The 19,300-nt window shown below is 40.3% G+C and overlaps 1 protein-coding gene across 1 annotated transcript; it reads left to right on the forward strand.

The window, feature by feature from the left end:
• Window positions 1-1,214: 1,214 nt before the first annotated feature.
• ncaph (non-SMC condensin I complex, subunit H) lies at window positions 1,215-18,412 on the forward strand. The gene is made up of 18 exons (XM_080432884.1): window positions 1,215-1,355; window positions 2,660-2,882; window positions 3,444-3,534; window positions 4,200-4,292; window positions 5,797-5,914; window positions 7,257-7,396; window positions 8,006-8,195; window positions 8,793-8,875; window positions 9,566-9,759; window positions 12,124-12,269; window positions 12,568-12,674; window positions 13,011-13,136; window positions 13,833-13,940; window positions 14,328-14,471; window positions 14,972-15,082; window positions 15,756-15,832; window positions 17,504-17,579; window positions 17,704-18,412. Exons 2-18 carry the CDS (start codon window positions 2,665-2,667, stop codon window positions 17,761-17,763), a joined length of 2,082 nt encoding a protein of 693 aa, XP_080289010.1. The 5' UTR covers window positions 1,215-1,355; window positions 2,660-2,664; the 3' UTR covers window positions 17,764-18,412.
• The last annotated feature ends 888 nt before the right edge of the window (window positions 18,413-19,300 follow it).

The following is a 19,300-nucleotide window of genomic DNA, read 5'->3' on the forward strand; positions in this document are numbered from 1 at the left end:
AATGCCACTTGTATGCAAATGAAAAATCCGTATGAGAACTCAATAAATAGCTCGATTAATCAATTAATCAATCAGAAAAATAGAATAAAATCGCCACTGCCCTTCAGGTCAGCTACAGTGCCAGGCCTCAGTTAGCCCTGGTTCAGAGTGAGTTCCCACTAACGCTCTGAACCAGGGCTAGGCCTCAGTATGAGTAGACTAGTTTTTATTGCCACCTAGCGGCCACCTTCAGGTATTTTACATCTTTTTTCTTTGGTATAATTATCTCAGTCGGTACCGTACAATCATGAAGAAACATTATTAATAATAATAATAATAATGATAATAATAATAATAATAATAATAATAATAATAATAATAATAATAATAATAATAATAATAATAATAATAATAAATAAATAAACATTTTAATTATTTTAGCAGTATTCACAGGCAGCAGCAGTATATAATGCTGTAGCCCTGAAACATGACTGTCATACCATGACAGTCATGGTGCCGAGTCCCCCTGGTCTAAAGTTGTGTTCGATTTTTTCACATTGCCATCTCTCACATAAACATAAACGTTCAGATTTCAAATATAAAGTGCTTACCACCGAGCCACGGATGTTACAAGGCGATGCGGACCGCGATGAGTACCCGTATCTCCCGTATTGTTCAATAAAAAGCATTTTAATCCCATCGCCGGCCATTTTCTTTTTTAGTTTTTTTTTGTTTTGTAATGTATCAGAGTGCAATACACCTCCCAACCATTAGTGTCGCATGGTTGAAAGTATCGGAGACAATTTGGAGAAAATGGCCGGCAATGGGATTAAAATGCTTTTTATTGAAACAATACGGGAGATACGGGTACTCATCGCGGTCCGCATCGCCTTGTAACACCCGTGGCTCGGTGGTAAGCACTTTATATTTGAAATCTGAACGTTTATGTTTATGTGAGAGATGGCAATGTGAAAAAATCGAACACAACTTTAGACCAGGGGGACTCGGCACCATGACGCTTGTATACAAGCGTCATGTGAACCATGGCTAATAATGCTGCTGCCTGAATATCATTTCGCCGCTTCTGGTACTGGTAGAATCATTATCAGTGTTGCCATGTCTGCTTATTATAAGCAACTTTGGCTTGTTTCTCTTGCAGAATCTGGCAACACTGATCATTAGGTGGGCGTGATGAAACGTAATGACGCAAGACCTCACCACGTAAACCGTTTGGCGCAAATTTTTCAAAAACAACACAGTCAGGAAGAGCAGTTTTCCTCTGTAACTGATCAGTGATCAGGGTATATAGATATCGTCTTCCAGTTATACGTTCATAGCCATCAGACACCGACCCATCTGACTGTAAACATCTGAAGGTAAGTTGTGCTCATAAAAGAAAATGTGACTTTACTAATCCTACTCCCTTTAGGCTTTGTTAGCCGTTAGCTATTATAGTTAGCCTACCTCTAGCTACACGTGAATGCGAACTTGAGATAATAGCTGAGCTGCTACATGTTCCTTTCTCATTGTAATGCGTTAAATTTAATTGTTTTCATATATTGATTGCTTAGTCTTAGCCTACACACAGGTGAATTTGTCTATTGCTATTATTCTATAATGTATTGTGTTTACATGTAGCTTGGCTATGGTACTGGACACCCATGGCATACAGTGGGCACATAAACATTGTGGGCACTAATGAGCACCTCAAATGTTAAATTGCTTATTTCTTCCCCCAAATGTAAATAAAATAAAGAATTTAGAAAATTGTAAAGTATACATGGTTCGAACATGCATGAATATTTTACATTAAGGCTTAATAGTTCTACAAATTGCTACAAAACCTGTGGCTAGCTACTGTCATTATGGGTATAAACAAGAAGTTGATAGGTAAGTTTAGGTCTGATATCTATGTACCGTGCATGTTCAAATCATGTTTACTTTACATTACTAATATTCCAAATATTCCACATTTTATTGCAAGAGGTTTTGAAAATGGATCACGCGTTGTGAGCTTGTTGTGAGATTGGCTATTTTCAAATGGCCGATGCATATAGGTTTAAAGTAGCTGTAGTATACAACCCTCGTAGACCTATTTATGATTCTGACGTCTTCAATCTACGAGAGTTGTAAGGTTCACGCCCCATGGAGACATGGACTTTCTGCACTATGCCCCGTAGACACTCCAAACATGTACAAATGTGAAAATAAAGGTGCTTACCCCCAAGCCCCAAATGTTAACTGGCTCTACGGGGTAGTAGTTTAATGTAATAATCCATATCTTTCAATAAAGAAGTGTTTTAATGCCGTCTGTGGCCGAACGCCATTTTTTCACCCTCGTTTACTTCCCGTTTACATTTAGTGTAATTCCGGGTTTCACCGGATGCGCCCCGTCACTACCCGTCACTACCGCCCATTGGGAACTTCCGACAGAATCGGCCACAGACGGCATTAAAACACTTATTTATTGAAAGATATGGATTATTACATTAAACTACTACCCCGTAGAGTCAGTCTACGAGGGTTGTATACTACAGCTAGGTTTAAAGTGCTCATGTGGCCTGCCTTAGTTTGCTTCTGGGGGGAAAACAATTGCCAATTTAAAATTGATCATGTGCCCACAATGTTAACAATGTTGCTCTTCCAATAACTCATGTGAGTTGCTGTCATTTGTCTCCAGCTAAGATGAGTGCATCCAACACACCCGTGTCCCGGGTGCGTCAACAGAACTGGAGCTCTCTGAAGAATAACAATGGACTGTCCCCAGCTGCCTGCAGCACTCCACTTCTGGCTGCGTTCCCCGGCAATGACGACGAGCAGGAGAGACGTCAGAGACGCAGGTCAAAAGTTATTGACCTGCAATCCGCAAATGACTCTTCCATCACTGAGTCTCCGGCTCACAGGTAGGCCTCCTCCATAAACGTACTCTGTCACAGAACCTGCGGTCCACAGACTTGGACTTCTCTATTCCCCAAACAAGCCAAGCGAACCTTGGGGGACAGAGCCTTCAGTGTGGCAGCCCCCACCCTGTGGAACTCTCTCCCAATGGGGATTTGTCATGCTCCAACTCTGGACTCTTTTTTTTAAAGTGTGCCTTGAAAAGACACATATTCTCTCAGGCTTATGGCAAATAGTTGTTTGTTTTGTTTGTTTGTTTGTTGGTTATTCATTGTTTTGATGTAGAACGTCCTTGGGTTCATGAAAGGCGCTATATAAATTCAAGCTATTATTATTAAAATGAGACTCCAGAAAATCAGCACCCCTGCACAGTAAAATCCACAAGTTAATGTAATACTGAGAGTGTACAGTACAGATGGGTCCATTTGGTTACATTTGTAAACACTTGGGGTTACAAATGGATAAATGAACACTGAGGATTTTACTGTGTGGTGCTTGTGCCTTCCTTGAAATGTTTCTGTATTGATTTCCGTAGTGACCATCTTTGTTTGTTTGTATGTATGCAGTCTCTCGGGGACCCCTGCTGCTGTGCCCAAGTTGTCAAATGCACAGATCTCAGAGCATTACTCCACCTGCATCAAGCTCTCTACAGAGAATGTAAGTAGATACTGCATGGTTGCGCATATACATGAATTTAGATTGTATTTAAACAACAAACAAAAAAGCTAATGGTTAAGATGGAATCAGAAATGCAATTGCATCATGTAGTGTATCATATTTAACACGCAGAAGCATAGAATATGAATGGAAAGGTAAACAATAAAAAGCCTTTATTTTGCCTATGCTGTTGCCTCATTGCAAACGCATTACAGCATTGATAAAACAAGGAGAGAGAGTCCTCACACCTGTATACGCACCAACACATGTTATTAGGCTAAAAGACACTTTTTTTCAAATATATTTTTTGGGGGATTTTATTCCTTTATTGATAAGATTGTAGGCTGACAGAAAATGGGGAGAGAGATGGGGGATGACATACAGCAAAAGTCGTCGGGATCGGGAGTTGAACTCGCGACACACTGTCAATCTGGATTACCAGCATATGAGGTTTGCGCCTGGACCGCTAGGCCAGCGGACGCCCTAAAAGACAAAGTTTGATCCTAATTGATCTTTGCGGTTTGAACCTCATTCGAGCACCATAGAATGGCATGTGTATATGTGAAAATAAGACGTATACAGTGTATACGTCTTATTTTCACACTGCACTAATGCAAATACAATTTTGAAATTTAAAATGTTTTTTTGTTTTCTTTTTGCTGCAGAAAATCACCACAAAAAATGCCTTTGGTCTCCATCTGATTGATTACATGGCTGACATTCTGAAGCAGAAGGATTCTGAGCTCACAAACTTTAAGGTATGATTTTGCATCATTGTAAACGTCCGTGGGGAACAAAGTCCATGTGTGCAGAGCTTTATAGTATTACCTGCTTAAAGTTCTCAGCCGGTTTATTTATTCAAATCAAATGTATGATTACTGTATCAGAGTCAAACGTTTGGAAGATCATATAGTTTACCTTGCAGACAATCATGATCAGAATTCAATCCCAAGTGACTATTGTAGCTTTCTTAACTAAAAGGTTTACATGGATTAAAGTTCTCAGTCATTTGGATTCCATAGAAGCGAGTATGTCTTCTATGAAAGCATGGTGCGCATGAAAATAACTTATCTACAAGCTCTCAATGCATCTGCGACGCATTGAGAGCTTGTAGATGAGCTATTTTCGGTTACCGTTATTGTATTACTGGGACGTAAGTCGGGGCTTGATCAACCCCGGCTGGGTCACCTGGGCGAGGGTGTATGTTGTTGCGAGACCCGAAACACCCGATGACCCCAGGCTACAACACTGATGATACGTCCCAGGTGCATCCATGTGTGGTTTTCTTTATAGAGCTTTTAAAGTGGTCGAACTAGCACTATGTTCAGAAGCATCTTCCATATAATCTTAATCGTCTCGAATATTTCATATTTCGGTCGGTAGCGCTGTCGTCTCACAGCTAGAAGGTCCTGGGTTCGATTTCCGCCGGGGACGCTGTGGGCGCTGGGGGCGTGTCTTCTCCTCCGCATCACCAGCGCCCATACCATAGGTGGGGTTGGCGAAAGGGCCTACTCTGTGTGGAGTTTGCATGTTCTCCCTGTGTCTCCCAGGGTAGTTAATACCCTCACAAAAACATGTAGTAATCCTGGTCACTATACTGCCTCCCCCTGGTCAGCCAGGGCGCCTGATGGAGGGGAAGGGAACTGGTTGGAATAACGTGTTCCTTCCACGTGCTACGTCCAACCAGGGAAACTCCCCCCTGTCAGGTGACAAGAAGGTCAGTTGGCTCTCATGCATTGAAGGAGGCATGAGCTTGGCCCTGGGCTCCCTAGGCTGGTGGGGGGAGTGTAGTGCCCAGGATCACTTGGCACCGGGTGAAAAAAGGGTTACAAAATCAAGAGGTAAAAAATAAATAAAAATATATTTCATATTTATGAGGTTAAAGCCTCAATCTGTGATTTCTTCACATGGTTGGCAGTATGTAGAACAGCAAGAACAATATTACTGAAACATCATACATTTTACATATTGTGTTAATTGTTTAGGAATCATCGCTAGTGTGGGGGGACGCTCCTTTCACACTATTTCACAAATCGCACATTAGGACTTTGTTGTACAAACATTTTCAGTCGTGAGAGTTTATTTTGCTTTAATCCATGGGTTTAGTATTGCACATCATAGATCATGGCTGATGTGTAAAGTGGTGCACTATATCATGGAAAAATCCCTTTTTGTATTTTTTGAGTTAAGTGGTCTAGGAACGCTTTATGATTCATGGGTACACCTGTCTCTGAATATATATTTCTGCCTGTGATCATCCAGGTGGCAGCTGGCACTTTGGACGCCAGTACAAAGATTTATGCTGTCAGAGTGGATGCTGTGCACGCCGATGCCTACAGAGTGTTGGGTGGCCTTGGCGCAGAAACAAAGCCTGGAGAGGGTGAGAGAGCAAATTCAGCCACTGTCCAATGTGTCCATGGCCTCTTTAGATTAGATTATGTCTAGGGCTGTCACGATTACAAATTCAAGTTGACGATTCATTGTTTTGTTAATTTGTTTTGTTTTGTCACAAATTGCACAGAGCAGAGAGCACATATGACAAATAATTAATACATTTTATACTATTAAAAAAAAAGTTAAGTAGCGGAAACGTGACATGTTGTAAGCTTGTAGATCTGCTATTTCTGCTATTTTTGGAAAATGTATGAACATTTTTCAACGTGGAAACGATTATGACGATAATGCAAAAATAATTACGACTATCTCAAATAATTGCGATTAGACGATGATGTAATAATTGTGACTTGCCTAGGTGTAGGTGTGCATGTTTTAGTTTGGTTGGAATAAAACCCTGCAATCTCTTGGCTTGTTATGGCACACGGTTAGGGCACCGCTGGATTAGATCTTTATTACTACTGGAAATTGCATTCGGAACAGAATCGACCACTTTCAGCCTGGTTTCCTTATCTTGATTTTCTAATTTCAGAAGGCTACGTGGAAATTAGGTTGAGTCAAGGAGGCCCTGTAGAAGTGACCCCTCATCCGAAACTGAGGACACTTGTCACACGCTGATGGAGCTTATTTCCAGTGACTAGTAGACAGACACCGCACCCTGCTTTTGCTGAGAGAACACTGGCTCAGTGCTGGCTCTCATTTACTGGGGAATACCTGGGATGGTCAGAGGCTATCCTTTTAGATCTACATATTAGTATCTGTGTGAGAAGACTTTCTTGACTGATATTAATCAAAAACAAATACATATAACAGTTAAGCAGTGTGAACGATGATGGCTTCGTCTACATTAGGCCAAGCGTCTACATTAGGCCAAGCATCCAGCTTTTATGTCCTAGAAAGCAGGCCCACCCATTTAATTAAAATTATATTTTGTCACAAATATTGTTTTACTTTAAGATGTGTTTTTTTGTCATTTGTGAGAAAGTTACAGAAAATAAACAATATTAAAGCTAAAACCAATAACAAATGTGAAATCTGCTTTTGTTTAGAAATAAATTGTTGGTATGAAAGATTGTTGGTGCGAAAGATTACAGTGACTGTTTATGGTTTTATATATTATTGACATTTTAAATATGTAATAATACAGGTGCTTCTTTGTTCAGTACGTGTATGCTGTTCTCTGTGAGTCAGTAAAGTAGGAGTGGTCGCGATATACAAGACGATACTTCAGGGGCCGCCAGTCAAAAACCCACTGCACTACGACATCTACAGACACTGATACATTATTTTTTCTTATGTGCGTGTTTGTTGTGTATTCACTGTTTCAGAGCCTGGTCATGAGGGGGAAGAGGATGGCAGTGGAGGAGAACAGGCTGTCAAGCAGGTCAAGAAAAAAAGGCCCCCTAAGAAGACAGTAGAACAGAATCTCAGCAACATCAACAGCGCCGAGTCTGAGAGAAAGTGCGAGGTACAGTATGGCCATCACGTCCCAAAGAAGACATTCTCTTGTCATTCTGGGAACCCATAGTTTTTGGAAAAGCTATTCCTTGAACTAGAGTGGAGAAGAGTCTGTCTTACATTACATGAAGTCACAGACATCCAAATTGTCCCCTCCGTACCAGTGGAAGACTTTTTATGTTGGTAAAATGAGTGGACCTATACTGTACAAGGGGGCAGTCCAGTCCACTATAGTATTTATTTGTTTATTTAGAAATGTTATGTAGTAATATGAAAAGAGGGTGTGGCTTTTGAATTGCTCTGTGCTTTGCTGAGAACCACTGATTGTATACAACCTGAAGCTGAAGGAGCTTGAACTTTATTTTTGAAAATCGGTACATGTATCCACAAGTTTCCTAGGGCGTTGTGGGCATCACTTCCTGTCTATTTCATTGGATCAAATCGACAGGAAGTGATGCCCACAACGCCATAGGAAACTTGTGGATAAAGCACACTCCTCTGCCCATAGTTTAGAATAAAATAAAGTGTAGCGCTATTAGTAAAGTAACCGTCAATATGCTCAAAAGGTCATAAATGCTCATCTTTGCTTATTCCACACGTTTAACCTCCTGCCACCCAGGTGGACCCCATGTTTCACCGCATGGCGTCCTCCTTTGACGAGAGCAGCACGGCGGGCGTCTTCCTTTCAGTGCTCTTCAGTGAGAACTGCCGGTGCGAGCTTCTCTTCCCCTCCGACATGACCTTACTGCAATCCAGGTCTACCTACAGCGCCCCACCCCTGCAGCGCGTCCCTGCATCACCCTTCACATGTAACGTTTCTCTCACATTCCAATGACAGAAGAACCACTAGTGGAGCTTCTTTTTTATATCTGTGTTTAGTAGTTTGTGACAAATCTGTTTCTTAAAAATGATTAATTGTAATTTTTCTGACCTTTTGAAAGCTGTATCCGTATTCACCGCTTTAACACAACACATGGTTAAATCCAGTGTGTTAACTGTCTCTGCCAGGCCGAAGGTGTGGCCGAGACTATGTTTTGCCCCCTATCTGTCTGTCTGTCCGGCCGTCCGTCCGTCCGTCTGTGGACAGCTAATTTCCGGCACCATTGGACCGATGGGCGTGATGTCTTTTTATTACTCCTACAGATTTTATCCAAACATCACGCAAATCGGTTCACATTAGCTCTACAGTCATGTCATTAAGACGGACCTGTCCGATTTTCGTCCTGATTGACTTCTACTACCTGGCCTGGCGGAGACCTGTGCTCCTCGGAGCACAATTTGTCTAGTTTACCCTGAGTTGCAACACATTCTAACCCCAAGGCGTCAACTTTGACCAAGCAATGTACTATACACTGTACACACACCTAAACAATTTGAAAGTTCACCGTTTACTGTGTTTCTGTCAGGTGGTCTTCAGCGCTCCCAGGAGAGGAACGCTATCTGTCCTTCCCTGAAGGACTTCTCCTTCACCAGTTGGAACCCTGACCAGGTGAGACAAAGTAGTCCAAAGGTTTTTGTTTTGTGGGGAGGGTGGGTTGTGTTTTTCTTTATTGACACAAACTATAATTAAGTGGAGAGGGTTTTGTGCAGAAACATGAGAACTTAAGTTGACTACTTGGCTCTTGGGCTGTCAAATTTGGCCAAAATGCCAAGGTTGTCTGTCTGCAGAAAGCAAAGGAGGGGCGTAACTTTATTTTTAATATTCAAAATAGGATTGAATGTAGAATATTCTTTGGCAGTCCTACTCTGCTACCAATTGGACTTTATCTGGATTATTTGCAGCTCCTATTGATAGACCAATGGGTTGCAACCTCATCTGTTTACCTGTTGCCCTGTGTGTATTAGTGTGTTGGGGTATTGTAAGTAAAGAGTATGCATTGATGCATGTGTATATTGCTTTTTAATATGTCAGTGTGCAGATTACTGTATAACCACAACATTGTCTTTTGCTTTCAATCATAACATTTCCACGTAATCTTTATTGCACTTGACTAACATAATCAGATTTTATATGTAAGGTTCATGCAAAGAACTTGGTTTGGCGCAGTGGCAACCCAATTTGAAAACACTAAAAGAGAATAGGACTACTTGCATAGTGAAACATGAAACTGCATCAAATTAGACAGGGATCTGTACAATGGACCTCCTTTGTGATCAATTAAAATGTGGATCCTTGCAGACCATGAGCCAGCTGCTGGAGAAGGTGAAGCAGGGTGCGCATGTGTTCGACGTAAACGCAGAACCGGAGCCAGATGCAGAAGAGGAAGACTGCCAGGACTTTGGCCAAGACTTTGACGCTGAGGATGAGGACGGACCGGGAGACTGCGGTGGGGAGGAGTACAAGGAGGGCTCCGAGGCCCAGCGCAAGGGACGGTGAGTACCCAGAGTGGGGGGGGGTGAGAGAAGGGATAGAGGTCTGGTGGCTCAAAGGTCATGAACCACAGTCTACCCATTGGTTTTTGTACTCGAGGCACACCATTGGGCAAGTCAAAATCTCACGGCACACCAGTATTCACAGCGTAAATAGCCGATTTACAAGCTCCCAACTCAACACATTGTGCTTGAAAATTCTATAAATGCAATTCAAATATTTATCCTTAATTAATGACATGCCCAAATTAGGGACACCAGGTTGAAAGCAGTTAAAATATATATTTTCAGGGTATAGGATTTGCCTCTGTATCAGGAAAGAATTGCACACAAGTACTGATAGTCAATTTGGGGCGGCCATAGCTGAGTGGTTAGTGAGCCCGCCTAGGGAACCAGCTGGCCCTGGTTGCCCCAGGTTCGATTCCAGGCTATCCCAGCATATGTGCCGATGATATGAAATTTGTCCCTGAGCAAGACTCTTAACCCCAATTGCTCACAGGTTCTCATTGGAAACAAGACCGCAAGGACTTTCATGAATGACCTGTTAAAAGGAATTATCCTTATCCTTAATTAAAAAACAATTCACAATGTTTCTATAGTTATATACAGTATATCGCAATAATAATGTTTCTATAGTTATATACAGTATATCGCAATAATCATTTGTGGTTGGCTCACCATTTGGGAACCACTTCGTAGACGCACCGAAACACACGTGTGTGCCTGCTAGTGATTAAGATGGGCTCTTTTCTCCGTTTTTGTTTGAGAGATTTATTTTTATATGCAGCTTGATCTGTCAGAGTCTGCGCAAAACAAGAATACTTTGCATTCAAACATGTGTCAAACACATTTACTGGTCAGTAGAAATTGCAGCCTCTTGAGATTTTTAAATACACATTTTTAAATGTTGAAGGCTGAAGAATAGCATGATAATTAGAGAAGTCTGCTTGTTACCGAAGACTACTGGTTCAGACTGCTGACTACTGGTTCAGACTGCTGACTCCTGCGTGGAAAGTGAACATTCAAGGAACAATACTGCCTATATTGCCACCAAAGGGCCTCTGACTGCTCCAGCAGAGTTGTGCAGTGGCCAGCAGCAGAAGTACTATGCAGCTAAAGTGTAAATGTTTGTACTCTATGTATATAAGCCCCGTCTCATCTACTGCCCCAGGTTATTGCTGAAAATATGACTATTGTGTTAATCATTATGGCATCTTAAATAAGAATTAATAATCCCATGCAAAAAGATGTGTGTTCTGTACAATAAGGACTTCACATCCAGAAAACAGTTGGGTAACTTGCTATGCGTCCCATGTCTATGATGCATTATAAACATACTTATAATGTATTCTAATCTGCTTATAACACTGTATAATTAAAACAATAATCATAACACATTAAAAAGCATTCTATATTGAGTTTTAAGGTCAACTATTATAATTGTCTCTATAATCTTTTAAAGCAACAAATAACCACTTATAGTGACTTATAATGACTGAAAGGCTGTGTGCCGATGGCCTCCTTATAACATGAAAACTATTAAATGAATTAGTAATTTTGTCTTGGGAAAAGTAATTGGATTCCCTGTGATCCGTAAGAAAGCTGGTGGTTAATTTGGTAAAACATGCTGAATGGGACAAAAGCCTCCTTTTTTTTTCAGACATACTGAATTAATGAGATAATTAATATTTCTTTAGTCTGTGCCTGGCTTACTTGCACAGTGATCAAACTTAAAAGTGAAATAATGAAAGTACAGTGGTAAAATACAGTGACTAAAAAAAGAAAACGCAAAGGAGTGGAGGTCCACAGTTGTTCCTTTTTTTGTCAGTCTATTTACACTGTTAAGTCCCTTGTAGCACTGATACCAGGTCTTCAAACATTCTATTGACTAGTAGACAGCCTCTATTACACATTTTGTTCAGGTGAGATAACAGCCCCAAAGAGACTTGTGAGCCTCAACGAAGGCAAAGAAAAACGCAAGACAAGAAACACAAAGGGTTCTGTCTAGCATAGTGATTAAGACCGTTAAATTTAAACCACAGAGTGCTGGTGGCTTGGCATTGAATATTGTCAGAACCTATTCTGCTCCTTCTCTTTATCCATCTCAAAGTAGAAAAATACAAAGGTGACTTGACTGCATTCTTTTTTTTATATAAAGGTTTATTGATAGGCTTCTGTCTGTCAATAACTGATCTATGCATTTTACTCCTGTATATGATATGTGATATATGGGGATTACATTATGTGTCTTGTGTTTTGAAATGTATTACTCTAACTGTATTATGAAGACAATCATTCATGAGTTCACCTAGTAATCTTGATGGTTAGGGTTGGTATCATACTGTGTGTTCATCCTTGATGGTGCAGGGATGTTATCCCCATCGGGGAGGGAGACATCACCACTATGTGTCTGCAGCTATCCTCTCAGCCCAGGGAGTACTCCTACTTCAGCCCCAAAACCATGGCTACCTGGGCAGGACCTGGCTACTGGCAGTTCAAACCTAAACACAAGCGTGAGTGGCATCCATACAAGTTTAATACTACTTTTATTAAATAGATAATTAGCAAGTTAGCCGTATATCTTTTCTGTATCTCCTTATGTACTCACTGTATTTGTCTGTTGGACTATTACATGTTTTGTGTATCTATTGCTGGCTACAGATCAGTTTTTTATTTACTTCAGGTGCTGCAACTTAAATTTATGCTCATATTTTTGACAGTGCTTTGTTTTGCTTTTTTAACAGGGAATTGAGGGACAGATCTGAATGTATGCAGATGAATCACTGAATGTATCTTTTCCTTTTATTTTAGTCGATCATATGCCTGACAAGGAGACTCGTAAAAGGAAGCCCAAGAAGACCTTTGAAATAGACTTCAATGATGATGTTGACCTTGCCACCAACTTCCGAATCACCAGAGTAAACTTTAATTTATTTCTATATCGATCATACAGACATTTCATATTGCTGTATATTTGCTTTTGGGGACGAAACTGATGTAAACTGTAACCGTATGTTACTCTCTTTACGTCGTTTGATGATTTTTGTCTCTGTTATAATCTATAGCTAATTCTTATAATTAACTATATAGTTTGATATGGATTTTAAGACCTGTCAGAATATATCATTGAACACCCACAAGGTCCATAAATTACAGTTAACTTAAAACCTACATAATATTGAAATGGAAACTGTAGGTGCCCTGTAGAATACTGTTCTCTTTGAACTGAATCTGTCTTATCTTTGTCCCTTAAGGCTGCCACCACTCACACCAAGTCTGCCCTCAGTACTGCCAGGTCCAGTAAAAAGACCACTCTCCCAGCAGACTTTCAGTTTCCCCCAGAAACACTGTCCCAGCTCAGGCTAAAACCCTCCAGCACGGTAAGGCTATCCACATCGACTTGCCTGCTCAGATTTAGAATTGAGATGAAACTGTTTTAGAATGTTATAGAGAGATTTGACATAAATGTGAACTACCTCATCTTAGAACATTTGGTGGCCAGGTGGTTTAAGTTATCTTGCAAATACAATTAAAACAAAAAATACACAACAGAAGAGGGGGAGGATAGGCTACATAACTAATAGAACATTAGTATATCAAGTAATATAATAAATGATCTGTCTACTTGAAAAAGGTAGGTTTGATGTGGACTTAGCAGGATTAGAATGTTTGCTATCATATCTTTTTACAGTATGGCAGAAGCAGGGAACGACAATTTTTTTCTGTAAATAGGCTGTACTGTAATGTCTGTACTGTAATTCCCCACTAAAGCAATTCATGAATGTCAAGTTTGTCAACAGAAACTTTACAGTCGGTACAACTAGGAAATGCAACAGTGAAACTCGTGGCGCGTGAAATTTGTATGGTAGTTGATAATGTGTACACGCAAATGCTTATTTCAGTGAATCTCATAGTTAAACCAATATAGTCCTTGTGAAGCAGCAAATTTGTGCTATGAATCTATTCATGGCTATCTTTATGTGGAAGATGATGCTATTCTTTAGATGTTTTGCCTATAATGGCATGCAGCAAACCGTTGATGCCAATGTTAAGTATTGTATCCTATTCTATTATAGCTGTGTCAAGAATCCCCAAAACGTTTGTCTGGAGAGCTTGGAGAAGGTATTGGAGACTACGACTATAACAACGCCAACGATACAGCCAACTTCTGCCCTGGTCTACAGGTCTGTTTTTTATTTAACACTTTGCATGGCACTGAAGTACATACAGTGTCTTTAATGATTGAGCAGGCAGGTATTGCTCAGCAACACTGAATTTTAATGACTGTTGTTGAGTGTATCAAGCTTAAAGGGACAATCTCTCTACCCACTGACTAGAAAAGTTGTAGATGGGGCGGCCATAGCTGAGTGGTTAGTGAGCCCGCCTAGTGGGCCCCCAGAGGCCCCCCTAATTGCTCACAGGCCCTCATTGGAAACAAGACCGCAAGGACTTTCATGAACGGACCTGTTAAAGGAATTATCCTTATGGGCTGAAAGGTTCTGGTCAATCAGAAATGTTCTCACCCAACTTCACAAATGTTCAACTCTTTGTTCCCATTTACCAATCTAAAGGGTGGAGACAGTGATGATGAAGGAGAAGGATTTGCTGGGTCAGATGACACCCAGCCACCTATGGACAACATGCCCATCTCCTCCCACGACCCAGACGGACTCTCCACCTATGGAGAGGACAACTTGGTCCCCGAGCCACACAGGGTGAGCTATTCATTTTTATTTATACCAGGGCCTCTTGCTGCCCGGGCGAGCTCACTAACCACCGCTATGTGAATCACAATTATTTTGGCCAGGATAATTGTGACATATTAAAATGTTCATATTGTCCCATGTCTAGTCTTAACCCCTTCTACTGTGTATGGTCCTGAGAATTTCAACACTGCTGTTCTCAACAGTCAACATAGCAATTAATATTGTTCAATGGTGTCAGCCGTATGAAAGTTCAAAGTATGAACAAATTGAGCTCTGTTGCTCATCAGTTTTTGGCCATAATAATGTTTTGTGCATAATATAAATACTTGTAACTTTAAGTATAGAACATCCTTTATCTCCTTTATATTCCAACAAAAATGCCAAGTGTCATCAATAAAACCATGCATATTCAGAGGATGGGTTAAAAGGGTACACTATTGAGTGGTTTGATGGAATTCAATTAATTGGCTTGCAGTGTGCTTAATGTTTAGCTGTGCTTGCCTCTTTAGGTCAACAAGATTGAGATCAACTATGCCAAGACAGCCAAGAAAATGGATATGAAGAGGCTCAAGAACTCTATGTGGTCACTTCTCACTGAGAGCCCAGAAAAACCTCCGGAGGTGTGTTTGTTGGCCTTTAGTATTGCTACCCATATGTCTGTGTTGCACTTTGTAAGTCGGTGTCTGAAATGCCTGAATTTCTAGTGTAAATTGTGTGGATATGCTGTATGCTTGTTATGAGTTTGTGTGTTTGGCAGTTTCCGTGTGTCTTTATCTGTGTGTTTATCTGTGTGAGAGAGGGAAATGTTGCCCGACAACTTTTTTCTCAGGCAACATGGGCTGGTATCACCATTTAATCAGTCGGCTAGATTTTAGAATGGAACCGAATGTTGAAATGCTTGTTGGTTTCCTCTTAACTCTCTCAGTGCCAATTAAATAAAAAAATATGTTCATACTGTGCCAGCAATTTATTTTATTTTTTTAAATAAAAAAAAAAGTGCTTAGGAAGCGAGATGCAGCCCTTTTCAGTTATAAGTTAAACAAGGAGTGGATGGAGCTGCAAATCTTCAGATAATGATATCTTGGGTTCTGAACTTTAAAATATATATATATATATATATATCTTTTTTAACTCAGGATTTTTCGTTCTTGGCACTGAGGGCATTCAGAAAAAACTCAGGATATCTCGTTGTGGCACTGAGAGAGTTAATTTGGCTACTTGAGAAAGTGTCATATTTTCCGTGTGTGTTTCCCTGCCCTCCATCCATTGTTCACCTCGATGTGTTCTCTGTAGGAGGCAGAGAAAAGCGAGGCATCAGAGGTGCCTGGACAGAAACTGTTCAGTGAGACTGCAAACTCTCTCCTTCAAAGGTATGAGCATCATTGTGCTTGACTTGACTGCATAACTGTAGTGTTTTATCATATGACATCTTTCATTGAAAAGAAATCAATAAGAGGTGAAAATCATAGTTGGCACTGAAAAGCTTCAAACGAGGAATTTTCATCAAAGGATATGCTGGGAAATTTGGCCCTAAATAAACCCTGCGATGTTCAAGACATAATAATCTCTCTGGGGATTTAGTTGACTCCAAATTCATTGAGTGGAGTCAAAATGATATGCTGGCCAATGCACCATACTGCATAGCAAATTCTGAATAGTGCTTTACATAGTTCCATATCGTCGCTGTCGGGTTGAAACCTTGTATGGACAAAATGGTTCCTTTTTTTTATTCATATTTTAAAACATGTTTGCCAATCTACAAGCTCCCAACGCATTGCCACACGTTGTGAGCTTGTAGATCTGAATTTTCGCTACTTTTGTTTGACACTTTGAAGTAGGGCATTCATTTACAAAAGAAAATGAAATATGGAGATGTAAGGTTTTCATAATTTTTGATATGGGGGTTTATACCAGATGTCATATCTATTGACGATACCTCCATTTAAAATAAATTAAAAATGGAAGGCAAATCATTGCTTTCTCCCTGTAGGTTTTTTAATTTAATTTTTTTGGGGTAGAAACCCTAGGAGGAAGACTGCTTTGGAGAGGCTGATGAAAGAAGGCGGTGGTGGTCTTTGATCCTTTGCCAGCAGGGTTTAGTTTCAAAGATGGGGTCTTAACCACTACTTTACCTCTGGGCACATACTCGCATCTCTCCACTGTTTGGTGTGCTCAGGGTCTCTGCAGGTCTGGAAACGGGAGTGTAGTTTGATTTCCAAGTCTCCAAATAGAAAGATTTTGAACACTTTTATACATATAAATATGAAATTAAGGAAGCAATAAAAGGCACTGTGTTCTGTATTGTGGTATACACCATAGCAGAAGTGTGTACGCATTGTGGAATTTGCTCTTAGTTATTGCCAGACATGTTTCATTTAGGCCCTGCTGTGAACCAATCAGGCCCCTGCTGTGAACCAAGCATTAACACTTCTGGCATTTACATCCTTAACTTTAAGGCCTGTTCAAAGTCAATAGATGGGTTTTTTATTTTAAATGTAGCCCTATTTAAATGTAGCCCTATATTTTATGCTTCGGTTATTCGAAAATATCAGACCAAGTTTTGAATGAATGGATGTACTCTATCTCTAGGTTGGCGGTAACCGCTTCAGACTGTCCGATCAGAACGATAATCTAATGATTATGCAGGCTCTCTGTTTAACCTGGGGTAAAAAATACATTAAAAAGCAGCCGTAGGCAGAGTTCTTGTCTGGACTATCACTGGTATCACTTGGATTCACAGCTTCGACTCTTTTTTTTTTGCATTTTAATGAGTAAGAGCATATCCAAAATAGAGACACCAGGTTGAAAGTGGTATTAAAGCCACATAGGCAAGACTGGATGATTTATGGAACACATGCCTCTGTCTCTCACCCTCTAACTTAAAATGTCTTCTTACCATCTGTATCTGGTCTCTTTATCTCTCTCTCCAACCCCCCCCCCTCCCCTGCTTCCTCTACTGCCTCTCTCAACCCCCTCTCTCAACCCCATCCATGTGTCTGTTTATTTCCTCCTATCCTCTCTCTGTCTCCATGTTTTTCCAGGTTGCCCTCGACGATGGCTCAAAACCTTTCAGTTCCATTGGCCTTTGTGGCTTTGTTGCACCTCGCCAATGAAAAGGTAAGCTGTGTGTTCACACGTCTGTTTTGGGCATGAGTGTATAAAGTGCGTCATTCATTCAAAAATCACTGTTCAGAATGAATCAGCTAACATTTCTATAACTTTTTATGATCTTTTTCATTAGAATTTGGAGCTGGAGAAGGTCGATGACATGACTGATATAATCATCAGACAAGGCCACTGAGGGGCAATGGAAGACGGGATATATTGATTTTAGTTACTATTCTATCTGGAATTGTGTCTCCTGTACTGTTTATGTCAAAGCCACACAGCTCTTTAGCTCTCAGTATACATAATAAATTACACACTTTGTTCAAAGTTATTCAGACATTTTGTTATAAAACTGTACATATGGTACCTTGTCGCTTTTAGTTTCTTTAATAGTTTTCCTTTTTTATTGTGTTTTATTACTTGGTTACTTTAACCCATTTAGGGCGGGAACCCCTATGTAACTATACCTTTCAAGACAGGAACCCCTTTTGGGGTTGTTGTTGTTTTGTACAGTATATAGCAACATTTTTTATTTTTTATTTTTTTTAATAAATATTTGAAGTTTTTCAGAAAACTTAGGTCAGGATTTAGAAGGCGTTATTAGAATCGGCTTCAGGTCTAAATGGGTTAATCTAAAAAAAAATATCAATAAAGATGCTGCCTAATGATGGTGTGATGTTTTATAGCCTAATTTATGCTTTGTCATACGAAAGTGTTGCTCAACAGATGCAACTAATATTTGCGACGTGACACTGTTGTACGACCATTACATTTTAAGATCCCCGTCTCTGGAACTACATTTACTTCTGCTGGTCTTTTTTTAGTCTTGCCTGTTCCTACTCTTCTTTTTTTTTCTCCCCCTCTTGCCTTCCCTGACTTTAGAAACCGGTTGGACCAGGGTTAGTGGTGCTGGCAGGGTGAGACAATGTGACTTTAAGACCTTCTGGGCAGGGAGGAGGCAGTCTTTCAACTGTAGAGAAAGCAAAGAAAAAAAACATTTTGGTGTTACTTGCAGACATGCAGAGTTCCTTCACAGGGCTAAGGAATATCTGGATTGATATGGAAAGATGGATTTGAGACTTTCTGTCTATAACCCTACAAGAACATTTCACAACCTACTTTGGTTCCCATCTTAACTTGTTGATGGTTGGGAGATTACAAGCAAACATCCACAAAAATGTACGCTGTTCTTCAAATACAGTCCAATGAATTCCTGAACATCTAGGTTACATTTATTATGGTCCAATGTGTGTCTGTGAATGTGTGGAATTAAATTCCAAAGTGATTGGATTGGAAAGTTGGCTTTATGTAGCTATTTTTTACCATGTCTGATTTAGTTCTACCCTGGTGAAGACGAATGAACATTTTCTATTCCAGTGTCCCTATGTATATAGGCCCACTACATCACAGTTGTAAGCGTTTTTTTATACAGAAGTATGCAGGGACGTGCAGAAGGATTTGGAGAGGCAGGGGCTGGAATTTGAAAAGGGCACCTATTGGATTCTTTTTACAATTTTACAATTACCATACTTTTAGGCCCGAAAACCCGACAAATCCAAAGAGGTATCATTGCGTGCTTAATGTCCTCAAAGTCACGCACACAAAAAGCTTTGAACTGAGCAGATTGGTCCTTCTGTTCCAGAGATAATGGTCAAAACATCTTGAAAACTGACACTTTCGCCGGTTTTCGATCGCCGATTTTCGATTGAATTTTGGCCATTGTCGCCCGT

The sequence above is a fragment of the Gymnoscopelus braueri genome (genome assembly GCF_963280865.1).
Source record: "Gymnoscopelus braueri genome assembly, chromosome: 7".
In the NCBI taxonomy this organism is placed as follows: domain Eukaryota; kingdom Metazoa; phylum Chordata; class Actinopteri; order Myctophiformes; family Myctophidae; genus Gymnoscopelus; species Gymnoscopelus braueri.

Coding starts and splice junctions, on each gene's coding strand:
- ncaph (XM_080432884.1), top strand. CDS start 2,665: ATGAGTGCATCCAACACACCCGTGTCCCGGGTGCGTCAACAGAACTGG. Junction 2,883..3,443: donor ACTGAGTCTCCGGCTCACAG/GTAGGCCTCCTC, acceptor GTATGTATGCAG/TCTCTCGGGGACCCCTGCTG. Junction 8,196..8,792: donor CCCTGCATCACCCTTCACAT/GTAACGTTTCTC, acceptor TGTTTCTGTCAG/GTGGTCTTCAGCGCTCCCAG.